We start from the raw sequence: 15,749 nt of genomic DNA, 5'->3' as shown, positions 1-15,749 counted from the left end.
ATTAGATCCAATGAATGATGATGCGCCTGGAATATTAATAAAGATTGTACATACTTTATGCAATATTCAGTCGAATATGTTCAATTACACCGCTGCAATGGACGCGAAGGTTTTAAAAAATATCAACGGGACGGCCAGTCGAAAGCTGATAAGGAGCGGAAGTATCTCTTTTAAAATGACAGAGCCCATCATAAATGCAACAAATCATCTTCACAAGCGTTTCCAAATATCAAAACAAATATATCGTCCTATAGTTAACAATAATAATTCACTATACAACATCAGCAAGTCATTGGGACTTTTCGTTCCATTTCGTTGCAAAGGTTCGCACATTTTGTGTACTAATACTACTCACATTGTTTCACCGCTTCTGAAATACTAATTTTTTCTGAACAACATCAATATTTCTTTCATTTCTTTGTATTTACTTATCTTTTTTAGATTTAGAACAGCAAAAATCTCTGAAACGAAACCTTTTAAGAAGTAAGTAGGTACTAAAACATCTAAGCATTCTTTTTTGTTCTAATAAAAAATCTATATTCTTTGTTTACAAATATATTGGATGCAGTGTCATCCGATATTATTTTGATAGATTTTTCTAAAAACATAATTTTAATTTTAGATGGCGACGAAGCACAGATTATTTTTGCCTTCCATGTGTCATCAGCGGTACAAACGGACGAGGCAGATTTATTGAAACAGTTCTTTAATGATGTCCTGCGCAGGGCGGATACCGAAAATGGAAAACTGAAGGTCGCTATAATAGGATATAACGATCAAGCGACAACTTATCTCAACTTTTCCAGGTACCTTTAAAGATTCTAGATATTCTCAAATCCAAATGCAAAAAAAATGTGTATGGACCAATATCTTTGAATAATTTAGTATCATAATAAAAAAGAATACTATGCAAGACCAACCGTCACCATGGCCAGTTAGTAAAGTGTTTCAAGCCCAACACACTATTTTTTTTCTGAAATTATTATTCCAGTTCCCAGTTGTCTGTAGATTATTGTATGACAAGAAATTTCTCAGCTGTAACTTTTTTAATTTAAAATTTTTGCTCCTCTCTTTGTCTTTGTTTTTTTATTATTATTATTATTTATTTATTTATTTATTTTTTGCAGATCGATAACAAAAAGAGACTTGCTATCTTTCATTGACTACGCGGTGGACAGCGAGAGGAGATCAGCGGGAAGGACAGTTAACGCTGCTACAGTCTTTGACGCAGTTTCTAGTATTCTCCCGCAGGACGAAATTCCCAAAGCCTTGATTTTCATAACGGACCAACAATCCACCGTTAATTCTGATAACCTAATGGAAAACCGAATGAAAAGAAAACTAGAAGATGTGGATCTATTGGAGATTTTCAGTGTTGCTGTCGGAACTAACTCTAAAGATGAACCGGCCGCCTTGGCATCAACTCCAGATAATGTTTTAAGTGTTTCCGAATACTCAAGCTTACCACGAATTAGCGAGGAACTTGTGCGAAGACTTAGAATACGTGAGTGATTATGACGACGTAATTGAAAATATGCATGATACTTTTATAGACACAAATAATCCTGTGTTTAATTTTTAATATTCCAACATCTGTTAGAAGTTTCTGGTATAATTTTATTAGAAATTATTTTATTGTTTTCTTCTATTATAGTCCGGACTTTAGCCGATGTGACTCCTGATTTGAAAGGTAAATATTTACTTGATTTAATAATTTAATTAAATCTTTTTTTAAAAAAATGGTTCAAATAGCATGTAATCATTTCATACTTTAATTTTTCTTTAGACCAAATGGTAACTACAACACCACCGCAACAAGAGTATGGTATGTATAGGATGTGGTTCTTTTTCCTTTGCACCCTGTGTTAATATCAAATGGCTACACTAATCGGGCACTTTGCATTTTCTTTAGTTTTTAGAAATACTTTAGTATTTAATTATGAAATAATAATTTTACAAATGTCATATCGCTTTCTGTTATAAACTATTCATGTTACTGCGAATTGTATATCTAAAAATCAACATTTCTGAATATACGAGGGTTGATCCAAAAGTTCGTGGAATTTCTTCATATTTTATTTATTATTCAGTGGAATTGGTTGAAAATTACAAATGAAAATATACACTTGATGAATATTTTAAATCAAAAAACATTTCAAATATCTTCGATAGTAATTTTATGGCAGTTGCCATAGAAACGGTTGTTTGGAATTGTTAACGCGTTTATTATCATTTAAATTCTGAATTCGTGAAATAATAATTAAACGGCACTATGAGGTATATAAAACGAAAATTATGTCATTATTACGTTGTTATATATAAACCTGTGTGAGAGTTTTACTATTTTTTGGATATTTAGCTTATAAGTTGATGATTTATTGCTCATCTTTAATTGTTAGATAATGTCAAATTTCGGCAAGTCTTTTGCACATAGGCTTTCTGGTTTTCCAGTGGCATTTTAAGAAAAATAGAACTTCCATGGATGTTGATAAAAGGTGTGGTCGCTTTTTAGAGGCTCTGTTTATACGTAAGACAAATTAAAAGCGTTAATGGACGCTGTCGGCTGACAAACTGTTCTTGACATTTCTACTGAAATTGAAACATCACATGGCAAGATGGGTAGTATTTTGAAATATGAGCGAAAAATGAAGATAATTGTCAGAAAAAAAAAACGGAGAAAAAGGCAGCATTTTGTAGAATTACATATTATAATTGGACATTTGGGCTGATTATAACATGACGTGATATATCTAACTTGACGTAACGTACTGCCCAACTATCAATTTTCAGAAAGCTTGTATTATTGATAATTGAAAAATGAAATTTTCAACATTATCCTGTTGACTGATTTCATAAATGTAAAATTTTAGTTCAATTTTGTTATGTGTTCAATTGTTTGTTTTAACGTACTAATATTGTAACTTAACTTTTGTACATGTATCCTTAAATTTCTAAAAACATTTCAGGTTTTAATGTATTGGTGTGAGCACTGAATGACTTACAGTTATGATTATGGGTTTTTCCTTGTACTTTTGCCATGAAAACAAACCAATCATTTTACGAACCAAAAGTTATTTTTAAATTTTCTTATTTAAAAAAAAACTTAATTCGATCTATTCTGCACAAAAAGTTCAAAATTGATTAGTTCTGAGTTATTCTGTTAAGGTGTCGATCAAAAGAATTTCTAAAAAAAAAAATCAGATCTTTAAGACAAATGCACTTGTATTGTGAAGCAAAATGGGCTGGTTTGCAACATTTTGTTGTTTTCTGTTACCATGTCACCTTTGTTGTACTTGGTACTAACACAAAATCAGTTTGGTTTGATTTGAGGTAAGTAATATTTTTCAAAACATAAAATTTAAAAGCTTTAAAAGATATATGTAATGAAACAATCTTATTTGAGTCCGTATTCACTTCTTTTTTACTAAAATATTTTTAATAGTAAATTAAGGTAACAATTATTATATTTCATAAATATTCATATAATAAGAAAATAAATTATTAATTTGATTATACATGAAAAATAAAGATTTGGAGCGCAGTCATGAACTAGAGCACAGTGATGTCTTATTTTAACGGTTGATTTATTACAGTGATGTCTTAATTTCACGGTTGATGTCTTATTTTCACGGTTGATTTGTTTCAGTTATCACTTCACCACCTCCTCCTCCACCTACAATCTTCACATCTTCAAGTAAGCATGCGCACTCAAATCATATTTTGATTTCAGCATTTATTATGACCCCTAATCAAATATCTCCTTCAAAAGTTACTGTGGAGTGTTTCTGGGTCAAGGCAAAGAATTGGAAAGAAAAGTAACTTGTTTAAACGTTCGAGCCATTCATGCATGAATTATTTTATAAATTCTTCAGAAATAATCCTCGAGAGCATCGTGTCAGAGTATAGTTTCATTTTACAGCGTGTATAAGTGATTTGATTGAAGTAAAATACTGTTTCTGCACCAAAAGTTAACATTATCTAGCAATTTCGTTTTAAACGTTTTTGTACATGTAACATGGTTTAACTAATTTTTAGATTCAATCATTTTTTATTTTCCTTTTCTACAATTACAAGAAACTAGCATTTTTTGATATTTGTATGACTAAGTATTTCGTGAAATGTTTATAATTTAAAGAAAGCTACCCATTAATCATTTAAAGAAATAGTTTTTAAGAAGCACACTTGTGTGATATTTAAAATGATTAGAAGTCCAGTATGTAAAAATAACACTTTTATGTGTTTGTCATTATTTATTTTCTATGTTAAGTGTATGGATATAAATTTTTAATTTTTCCTATATGGAAAATAATGAACGAAGCAAGAGATATTACATGACAGAATGTATAAGTTTAGTCATGTCATGAAATACTTTTTCGTTTGTAGAAATTTCTGAACCCACTGGACCTTCAAAACAGAAAGGTAGTATGAAAACATTTAAATGTATGAATTAATTAATCATTAAAACTCTTCTGAGCAATAAATGATTCTGCGAGGATGAAATATAAAGTTTATCCAAATATTCAGATACACATTCTAAATTTCACATGAACTTATCACAGAGCATACTAGTATAATTAAATGTTTAAATATGAAGAGATAATACATCACACAAATGTTGGTTTGATAAAAAATGTCTTGCATACCAACAGCAATTATACCATGACAATTTCCAAACGCATTTTTTCTTGGTCAATGCAACAGCGCTTAAATGAAATGTCCTCCTCTATAATTTATTACAACTTCAACAGAACTGAGATCCTCTGTAATTTATTACAACTTGCAAAGGACTGAAATCAAATAAAGAAAAAGGCTATTGTTTACTACAATGGTTGCTCACGTTCTGGTATGGATATGGCAGATTGTAGCGGCGTACACTCTATCTGTCTAGTATATTTAATATGCGTCATCTGAGATTCATATTCCATTGACATGCTTCTTACAGTAGATTGATTGTATGCTGTTTTACGTCCCATTCGAGAATTATTCACTCCTGTAGAGACGTCACCATATACCGATGAAGGGCTTCAAATTTTGACCTCTACTCGGCACTCAGGGCCATTGCGCAGTGAGGTTTCTTTATCGTGCAAACGCCTGCCGCTTTTTAAAGTCTCATCCGAAGAGCCCTCAACTTTCAATTCATAGTAAAAATGTTTGAAACTTTCAATTGCTTTAGTGAAAACTTTGATACTATGGTTAACTCAGATTTTTGTCAAATTAATTTTAAACTTCTCTGATCTGTTTGTAAAACTTCGAATTAACTATTTTACACTTTCCTTACAAATCTTATTTAAAGAAGGAAATAGAATGATAATAAAGGATAATTAAAATGTCACGAACATGATTTATTCAAGTCTTTAAATTTTATAAAAGAAAAATAATAATTGAAAAGGAAAAGAAAAGTACCAGATTAGAAAGTGAAATTAAGACTTTTAAGTTGAATCTACATTTTCAGTTTGTAGTGAAAAGGTGGATCTAATTTTTGTTCTGGACTCTTCAACCAGTGTTGGGCAGAACAACTTTGATAAGATGAAAGCATTTGTCAAGACATTCTTGAATTCAGCGGAAATAGATAAAGGAGATGTTCGAATAGGAATATTATCGTATAGTACTGTTGTCAACGTTGAATTCCATTTAAATGAATATAAAACCAAGCAGAGCGTTCTTGATGCTATTGACGAGATTCCATGGAGATATGGAAGCACCAATACTGCTGATGCGTTGAAGACAATGCATGGAACAATGTTCACTGCTTTGCATGGTGATAGAGTAGATGTTACAAATATCGCTATCGTGATCACAGATGGAGTTTCCAATATCAACGGTCAAAGAACTCTTACGGAAGCAAAGGATGCAAAAGAGAAAGATATTCATATATACGCCATTGGAATTGGGCTGTCAGATATGCAGGAGGTTAATGGAATAGCCTCGTTTCCACCTTCTACTAATGCTTTCGCTGTGAAAAACTTCGATGAACTTGAAGGACTTGACAAGACTATTTTCCAGTCCATTTGCGAAAGTAAGTACTAATGAGTAAGTTCCGTTATATCTAAATTAAAAAGATTTCCATATTTGATTTTAAAAAAATTAGTATATGAATCATACAATATACAGGAAATCTTCATAATGCCGTATAGCAGGTTTTCTTGGCGTGTGTAAAACTTGAAGTTTTGCCTGCTCAAAAGTATATCAATAATTTTGGCGTCATTTATTTTAGCAGACACTGGTTTCAGCTCTTCGCAGAAAAAACAATATAGATAATAATGACTATTTTAGCGATTAAAATTTCAGCGGGCTACTATCAAAACGCTAAAATTAACCAAAATTAGCACACCGCTAAAATAACCCGCTATACATTACAACCTGTAACTTTTAATATTTTCACGTGTATTAACAAATGACAAGTAACAAATGAATCTATAGTACACTTGTTTGTTGAATGTCTTTTCTCTAGGTGTAGTTACACGGCCACCAACAACCTCTGCTCCAACAACGCCTATTCCAGGTTTGTCAAGTTCATATAATTTAATGGGTGTACAATTTTCCCCATGTCTGTGGTGTTAGTTACTGCTCCTTGTAGTGTGCATCTCCCCTTTAGTTGTTTGTTAATGTTTAGTTCAGTTGAATTACTCTTTTAGTGTGCTTTGACATGGCGGATGTTGTGTTTGTCCTGGATTCCTCAGACAGTGTGAAGCCGGAAGATTTTCAAAAGGTGATTAACTTCTGCAAAAAACTTCTAAATCAACTGAATATTAACGGTGGTGATGTTCAAATTGGATTACTGACATTCAGTTCAAAATCTTGGGTAGAATTTTACCTTAATGATTATAGTACTAAAGACGAACTGGAGAGAGCTATTGATAACATACCTTGGCGTTATGGACCGATAAATACAGCTGCAGGAATCCGCACAATGCATCAAAATATGTTTATTCCATCAAAAGGGGATAGACCAGATGCCCCGAATATAGCCATTGTTATAACATACGGCACATCTATCAACCCAGAGAGTACAAGTCAAGAGGCAGCGATTGCCAGAGCTAAAGGAATACACATTTTTGCAGTTGGTTTAGGTTCATATGATGCTTATGCAGAGATTAATACTATAGCGTCTCAACCTTCGGGGAAGAATGCATTTTTTGTATCGTCATTTTCTCAGTTAGATGGATTGGATGACGAAATAGTTGCGTCTTCTACCTGTCCAGGTATCGTTCTGTGCATGTGGTAGTTATTTTGATTTTAACATTTACCTTATTTCACTCATCTGATCGCTGTGTGTGCATGCAAGCTTTAATTTGTTTAGAAAATTGTTTTGACCAGAATAATACTTAATTCATAAATCTTTTCAAAAGGGAAATGTTGTTCATTATCCAGTACATTTGTTTCATGACAAACATTACATTCTCGTCCTTTTGTTTACAGAGCCAACTTTTGAAGTGGGTTATGATATCGTATTCCTTGTGGATTCTTTCGGTATATCAAGATACGTCTTTGAGGATATGAAAACTTATCTCTATCAAATCATTGACATGCTCAACATAAATGAGGGAGAATACAGAGCCGGACTTGCTCAATACACGCAAGGGAACAACACCAATACTGAATGGCATCTAAACAGATACAATACAAAAAGTGATATTCTGTCAGCCACCTTCAGGATTCCGTTTGTTCAAGGATCCGGAAACCGAGAGATTGGAAACGGAATAGATTATATCAGACAGAATATGTTCACGGACCAAAATGGAGACAGGGTCATTGGACGAAATCTCATTGTATTACTCACCGGTGCTAATAAAAGTGAAAACGTATATGAATCTTATAGGGCAGCTGAGCGTGCTGAAGAAGCTGGAATAAATTTGTATACCGTTGGGTTTTATGTTGGTGATACACAGGAACTAAAACAAATAAGTACTTGGCCTCTACAAACGTATAACTATATGGTGAATTCTGCCAGGGACATCGCTACCTCTCCAGCGAGCTTATTCAGTTCAAGTAAGTTTCGGCACATTACGTTGTATAGTAAATCAGATAAAGGCTTGGGACAGTGCTCAAAGTACCTTTGTGGATTGTCTCTTTCAAACTGTATTAAACCTATGAATACATGTAGCTGTATTCAAAGGTATTTCGTAATGTTTGATACCATTGAAAAGAAATATAACAAAGTTCAGAAAGATAAACAATTTACAATGATGTTTTTAAATATTCTTAACAATTATATCCGTATATAAATTCATCAAATGGGTTTGTAAATTTAAAAAAAAACTTTTTGGTTCACAGGTCTTCTTCGAAAACAGTATCTTCATTTGAATTTTCATTTTAAAAATATAAAGGAGTTCATTATCACAAGTTAAAAAGTAGTATACAATGTAATAATTATTTTTTTCCTAAATGATAATTAGTTTTGTCGTTTTTTACAGTTCAAGAACAAAGTGAACCTCGTCGACAGAGACCTTTACCACGTACGAAATTTTAAATTCTTTTTCTTATTTTCATTCATTTTGAAATATTTTAATAAACAAATATTTTAAGATTTACTGAAGATTTCAAATTAAGAAATTTAAAAATATATAAAATCTATATAAAATTTTTATTTGTAATGTGAATTTTGATACTTATTGTGTTTGAAAACGATCGGTGATTTTTATTTGTAATTCGCTCTATGCTATCCTCCTAATAAGTGTGAAAATTTTTATAGTTAAAAAATTCTCATGATATTTTCATTACATTATTTCAGCTGCTACATCAACTGCAGTTTCAACTGGTAAGAATTTCCCTTTAATTCACTAACAATTTACATAGTGCATGTTTTAATTCCTCCAATCAGAAATAAATCAAAAAAAAATATTTTACAAATAAGAAATGTCAATGATGTATAAAAGTGATCGAGACATAAGCTTATTCATTTGATACTATAGTCTGACTCGTACACTTTACAGGAAGCTCGTGCTTTGCGAAAGTGGATCTGATATTTATATTGGACTCTTCAACAAGCGTTGGACAAGACAATTAGAGGTGGTGTTTTCTCTGCTGCTATTTTGTATTGTTTTATGGACTTTGAGATTGAATATTGTTCATTACGACAAGATGAAACTGTTTATTAAGAAGTTTTTGCACACAGCCAACATTGACGGCGGTGAAGTTCGTGTCGGTGTCGTGTCTTACAGCACTACAACAACAGTTGAATTCCAACTCAACACTTACAGTACCAAAGCCGCCGTATTTGAAGCAGTCGACAAAATACCGTGGCGATATGGAAGCACAAATACAGCAGACGGTCTGCTGGTCATGCACAAAGAAATGTTCACGGCACCCAATGGTGACAGGTCCGATGTACCAAACATATGCGTCATAATGACTGACGGCGTCTCTAACATCAATTACCAAAGAACCATTCCCGAAGCTGAGGTTGCACGCGAGAAGGGTATTCATATCTATGCTATTGGTATTAATTTACAAGACGTGCAAGAACTGAACGGAATAGCCAGTCAACCAGCAAGCGTCAATGCATTTGCCGTGAAAACCTTTGATGAATTAGAGGGTTTAGACGAGAAAATTTTTGAATCCGTTTGCCCAGGTTTGTTTCTTTAATGTAATTTGTACGAAACCTGAAGTGTAATATACGTTGAATGTTTTCACCACGGTAACCAATCAAGAATTACTTAGAAACCACATTGATTGTTCACTTATCGGAGTTTTGCAAATATTTGTTTTTGAAAATGATATTAAAGTTTTATCTTAATAAAATCATATTTCTATCAGATTGTAAAATGAGGGATATTCATAAAAAATACGTCCTGATACTTTGACTTTCCAAAAAACTACAGATTAACCCCTTAAGTTTATATAAATAATAGATTAATACATCAACACAAACAGAGCCTTTTTACCAAGTAATGCTCGCACTAAATTAAATTATTTTACAGAGATCACACAATGTCATTTTATCTTATTTTTTTTTCTCTCATTTTTATACGCAGCACAGTTAAGGTTGCAAATGGAAATATCCACGATTTTTTAAGATAAAAAATACACACTTGATTTGGATGGTAGATTCTTTTTAGGACTTCACTGATATCAAAAAAATGTAATGTGGTTTAAATCTACATGTTGGGGACATTAAGATTTCTTATTTAGACTTGTCACGTGATGTCGACGTCACATGATTTTAGCAATTATACTTGCAGTTTAGCTGTCATCTATAAATTCCAATATTGCAAGGGCATAACCAAGTTAAAAATCTTAGTTTAATTTATAATCCTTTTCAACACTATATGTAGTTTGTGAAAAGTGCTGCGAACCTATATAGATTCCCTTTTTTAATTGCTAAAATTTTATTTTTTGGACGGCAGGTTGATTATTTTGCTGGTCCACTACATTTAATATAGCTATAATTAATTTAGTTGCAAGATTTCATGAGGATCGCAGCACTTTTCAAATATCTTAATGCTTCTTAAGTTTATGTGTAAAAACTTGACAAGATACATTGAGGGTATGCTCTTACAACTTATCGATTTATTAGGGTCCTTCCATTACTTTTTCATTGAATCTGCATACAAACACATGACAGTATCACTTGTCTGGAAAATGTACGGACAGTTTAAAAATAAAATACTAAAATAGACATCGCATCCAAATTAACGGCCTTTTATTTAATTGCAAATAATATTTCATTTCAGAACAAAAGACATTTTTCATTGTACAAAATGTGACTTGATCAGCCTCTCACTGTGTACAAACTGCGTCATTTTTGCGGGATGACGTTACATTGACAAGTGCATTGCGATCGATGCATCGTTTACATACTGTTGTTTGGGATTTAACAAACGACAAAACTGCATGTAATAACAAGTTTGTATTTAGTTTACAGCAATCCAGCTGTTTGTAATAGCATATAATTTCATTTTGTGGTATTTTGAGACCTTTTATTATGTGAGACGTCATAGTAAATATTTCCCGTACAAATTAGGCCCCGCCTCCTTACTTTAATCTTAACTGTACAGCGTAGATTCAATCAGTGTATTGTAAACTATTGCTGCAAATCAAGTTAAAAATTCAACAGGAAATGTTTACCTCTAAATATGATCATTTCATGAATAACACACTTTTCAAAAGCGTTTGGATAAAGAATTGGAAATAATGTATATAACTATAATGTTTATTTTTATCTTTTCAGTTACTACGACCGTGCCAACCACACCAAAAGTTGAATCCGGATATGACGTAATAATCATGTTTGATTCATCAGTATCCAGTCAAGCATTGTTCGAAGAAATGAAAAATTTTGCAATTCAATTGACTCGCGAACTGAATGTCGATGACCAAGAATATCGAATCGGCTTTATGAGATATAGCACTGACGCAGAGGCCCTCACTCAACTTAACACGTATAGGAAAACAGATGATATAATTCGGAGCATGTTATCAATGAATTACAGACCTGGGGAAAGTAATCTTCAAATAGCAATCGACACAGTCACTCTCAACATGTTTAGAGACGACAATGGAGACCGAGATTTTGCCAGAAACTTAATTGTTTTGCTGACGGGTGTGGACCAAAGTTCGAATCCATATGACGCTTTCCGAGCTGCAGAAAGAGCTGAGGCTTTGGGAATAAATCTGTATACCGTAGGGTTTTACCTCAATGACACGTTTGAAATCAATGGTGTATCAACACATCCTCTATCCAAATACCGATACTTAATCAACAACAGGAGAGACCTCCAAGGAACGATGATTTCTTTATCCAAATCTAGTAAGACTATAGAAAATGTTTGTTAAAAAGAAATTGGTGCTTATTGAAAAATAAAAATGTCTACATAAATAAAGAACCTTCTAGTTCAATATTTACGGGATTTAATTAAGAAGTAAATAAGAAAAAATGTTGAAAAATTTACAATTAAAATTAACTTATTGATTTGTCACACATTAAAAGAAGAACATTTCAATACATTACATTTTTAACTTATCTTATTTAACCAGTTGATAAAAACATACAACCACGAAGAGAAAGGCCATATCCAACGACAACTACCACAAGTGAGTGATTTATCATACAGGATTTGTTAAATACCATCAATTTTGTCAGATAATATGATAAAAGATCAACTGAATTACATTTTTGAGATGTACCTATAGAAATATATTTAAAAATGACAAGGATTAAACATGATTTAGATATCTTATCTCTCTTTAAAATTATTTTGTAAAATAGAAAGTACAACATAAAATTCTATCACTATAAAAACAATTCCAAATGAGAGAATAATAGTTTCAAAATATCACTAACATATTGCAGCAACAACGACCACAACAACCCCACCACGTGATTCCGGATATGATGTTGTCATCATGATGGATTCCTCAGTTCCACAGAAAACGTTTGACGCCATGAAAAAATATGCCAAATCCCTGGTCAATCGATTCGACATCGAAAACAAAGAATTCACTGTGGGCCTTATGAGATATGGAGAATCCAACGATAAGCAATGGGATCTAAATGACTATGCTTCGAAAAAGGATATTGTTTCTGCTGTTGATAGAGTGGGTCATAAAAGAGGAACTGCATCTGATGCAGCAGGCGCCATCCGTATGGTACGACGAAGAATGTTTAACGAAAGAAATGGCGATCGCGACTTCGCTCGAAATCTCATTTTCTTAATGACAGCAAATGAGAGGAGTGATGATATATATGCCACATGGAATGAAGCAGAAGAGGCAGAAAAAGAAAATATTAATCTGTACACTGTTGGTTTTGACTTAGACGATACAACAGAAATTGATGAGACTTCAACCCACCCTCTCTATATTTATCGTCATCTCATTAATACAGAGGAAGGAGATGGTGCTTTGGACAAATCCACAGCAGAAATCCTCGGTTTAAGTATGTATATTGCGATTTATAAACCTCTAATAAGAAATATTTTCTTCTGTTTAAACATTGTGATTTATTTCTATTTTCTATGATGCTACAAAATCTTGCATTTTAAAGAGTTTAAATTATCGATTTTTTTTTGTTCATTTTGCATTCTTATAAAATGAAAAACTCCAGGTTTAACCATTTTTATCTCACAAAGTTGATGAAGATGTAGAGCCACCAAGACCGAGACCAAAACCAACAACCACCACCACCACCACAATGATGCCAACTACAACTATCAGTAAGTTTGATGAACCATACAAAAAAGCAAATTAAAATAAACTCGCAAAAATAATTTTGAGGAATTTATTACATTACATGACTTTAGGACATACACAACGTATCTTGCCTACTTCTCTTAAGCCACTGAGCCAATGTCAACCAAACGTACATCAAAACATCTTTAGGTAAAGGGGATTCAAATTAGTTCAAGTGAAGGGCCACGCTTTTTCAAGGAGAGATAGTTAAGAATTTTTAAAAAAAATCTTCTGAAGAAGAACCAGTGGGCCAGGTAAGCCGAAGGTAGTGTAAATTCAAATCATAAATCCCAGGGGTAGGGTGGAGGTATAATAGATGACCAAAATTTTCATAGGCAAAAATAGGAAAATCCTTGAAACTTCTTCCACACCAGAACCACTGAACCAAAAAGGATGAAACTTATATGGAAACATTTTCAGGTAGTGCTGATTCAAGTGCATTTAAATAACGCATATGATCCCTGGTGAAAGGTGCGGCGACAATGGACACTAAAAGTTTTCAAACGATTTCAAAGGGATAATTTTCAAATACAGCAAAGCCATGATAGTTATATTTATATAGAAGCATTCTAAGATGATATAAAGTCAAGTTTGTTAAAATCATTACTCTGAAGTTAGGGTGAGGCCAGAATAGACAATCAAAGATTTAGATATGAATACATAGGAAAAATGTTTAACAATCTTCTCAAGAAAAGCAAAACCATGATACCGATATGTCATATTCATAAGGAAGCATCCTTGGGTAACATAAAGTCTCTTGGGCCTCTTGCTTTATATCTGTTGTGCTAATTATTTTTGGACACATATCCAAATTTTATCAAAGCATTTTGTGTGATAATATTTAATACTATAAAAACATAGGGTTTCTTACAAAGTTCCTTTTTTGCAAGCCTTTAACTTTTAAATATCTTAATTTTAAATAAAATCAATGAAATTTGAGATACGCTTCATATTTTGACCAGACAAGCAGCTCTTTTCAAATCAATTCAGTCATATAAAATACAGAAGCATAAAATCAATGCGATTTCTTTAATTTTGTTTCAGATCAGTGTTTCGCAAAAGTGGATTTGGTTTTTATTCTGGATTCGTCCACTAGCGTGGGAAACGATAACTATGACAAAATGAAAGTGTTCGTTAAGAAGTTTCTTCACTCTGCAAACATAGATGGTGGGGAGGTGAGAGTTGGTCTTGTGTCTTACAGTACTCAAGTAACGGTAGAATTCCAGCTCAATACCTATAACACAAAGGCAGAGTTGTTTGACGCCGTTGACAAAGTTCCTTGGAGATATGGAAGTACCAACACCGCCGATGGACTTAAAACAATGCACGAAGAAATGTTCTCCGAAGCCAATGGTGACAGGGCAGGTGTTCCAAACATTTGCATTATCATGACTGATGGCGTATCCAATATCAATTACCAAAGGACGATTCCTGAGGCTGAAAAGGCGAGAGAAAAGGGCATACATATTTATGCCATTGGTATTGCACTTAAAGATTTGAAGGAAGTGAATGGAATTGCTAGTGAGCCGGCCAGTGTGAATGCGTTTGCAGTTAATTCTTTTGATGAACTTGAAGGTTTAGATGAGAAAATCTTTGAATCTGTCTGTCCAGGTACATTTTACATTTCACATTTAAATTGGATTTTTTCTATTTCTAGAATAATATTATGATGAATTCTTTGATTCAACTTTTTTGTACATTATTTTAGTAATAACTACGACCATGCCTACGACAACCACAACAAAACCTCGAGACACTGGATATGATGTCGTATTCCTGCTAGATTCTTCTGTGGATGATAGGAGAGTCTTTAACCAAATGAAGGACTTTGCAAGTAATCTTGTGGATAATCTCAGTATCGATGATGAAGAGTATCGCATTGGTCTCGTACGCTACAGCGGGGATTCAGATACATTTGCGCATTTAAAAGACCTCGATACGAAACAAGAAGTAATGGACAAAATTAAAGACATTTCATACAAACCCGGTGAAAGTAATCTACAAGACGCTCTAGACATTGTGAACTTCGAGAACTTCCGAGAGGACAATGGAGACAGAGACTTTGCACGAAACTTAATTGTTTTACTGACAGGAGTAGATCGGAGCACGGATCCTTACGAGGCGTTCCGGGCAGCAGAACGTGCTGAAGATGAGGGCATAAACATTTATACCGTAGGATTTTACATTAATGACACATTTGAGGTCGATGAGGTTCCAACGCATCCCCTCAGTACATACAGATATTTGATTACAAGAAAACAAGACATCAAAGAAGTTCCAAGAAGGCTAGCAAGATCGGGTATGCAAACATGTAAAAGAATGAACTACTAGTTCTGTTTGAAGGATCAGGGGTTCTAGTGATAGGGCGGGGCTATATATATGATATAGTGAAAATGCAGAGCTTCTTTGAAAATCTTCTTCTCTGCTCCTGGGTATTAAATAAACTAAGTAAGTATATAATTATGGTAAGCAAGAAAGTCTCTTCCAGAATTGTGAATTTTGTGACCCCAGGGACAGGGGTTCTGGTCTTAGGGCGGTCTCTATTGATTATATAGAGAAAATGCAGAGATTCTTTGAAA

At 33.2% G+C, this 15,749-nt stretch overlaps 1 protein-coding gene across 1 annotated transcript in view; it reads left to right on the top strand.

The window, feature by feature from the left end:
* LOC134233990 (uncharacterized) overlaps positions 1-15,749 on the top strand; it is a 79,238-nt gene that overhangs the window by 25,685 nt on the left and 37,804 nt on the right. Inside the window, 21 exon segments of the mRNA XM_062716049.1 lie at positions 442-483; positions 623-806; positions 1,128-1,504; positions 1,655-1,690; positions 1,787-1,825; positions 3,647-3,694; positions 4,384-4,419; positions 5,453-6,016; positions 6,452-6,502; positions 6,636-7,202; positions 7,420-7,989; positions 8,415-8,456; positions 8,732-8,758; positions 8,934-9,006; positions 9,075-9,571; positions 11,171-11,749; positions 11,977-12,033; positions 12,293-12,877; positions 13,071-13,154; positions 14,215-14,781; positions 14,879-15,469. Of these exon segments, the coding sequence (XP_062572033.1) occupies positions 442-483; positions 623-806; positions 1,128-1,504; positions 1,655-1,690; positions 1,787-1,825; positions 3,647-3,694; positions 4,384-4,419; positions 5,453-6,016; positions 6,452-6,502; positions 6,636-7,202; positions 7,420-7,989; positions 8,415-8,456; positions 8,732-8,758; positions 8,934-9,006; positions 9,075-9,571; positions 11,171-11,749; positions 11,977-12,033; positions 12,293-12,877; positions 13,071-13,154; positions 14,215-14,781; positions 14,879-15,469 (5,616 nt within the window).

This window comes from Saccostrea cucullata, unplaced genomic scaffold (assembly GCF_032062105.1).
Source record: "Saccostrea cucullata isolate Sc308-1 unplaced genomic scaffold, CSIRO_AGI_Scuc_v1 ctg81, whole genome shotgun sequence".
NCBI classification, from domain to species: Eukaryota; Metazoa; Mollusca; class Bivalvia; order Ostreida; family Ostreidae; genus Saccostrea; species Saccostrea cuccullata.
The sequence above is the reverse complement of the archived record's forward strand: the minus strand, read 5'-3'. Positions and strand labels throughout refer to the sequence as shown.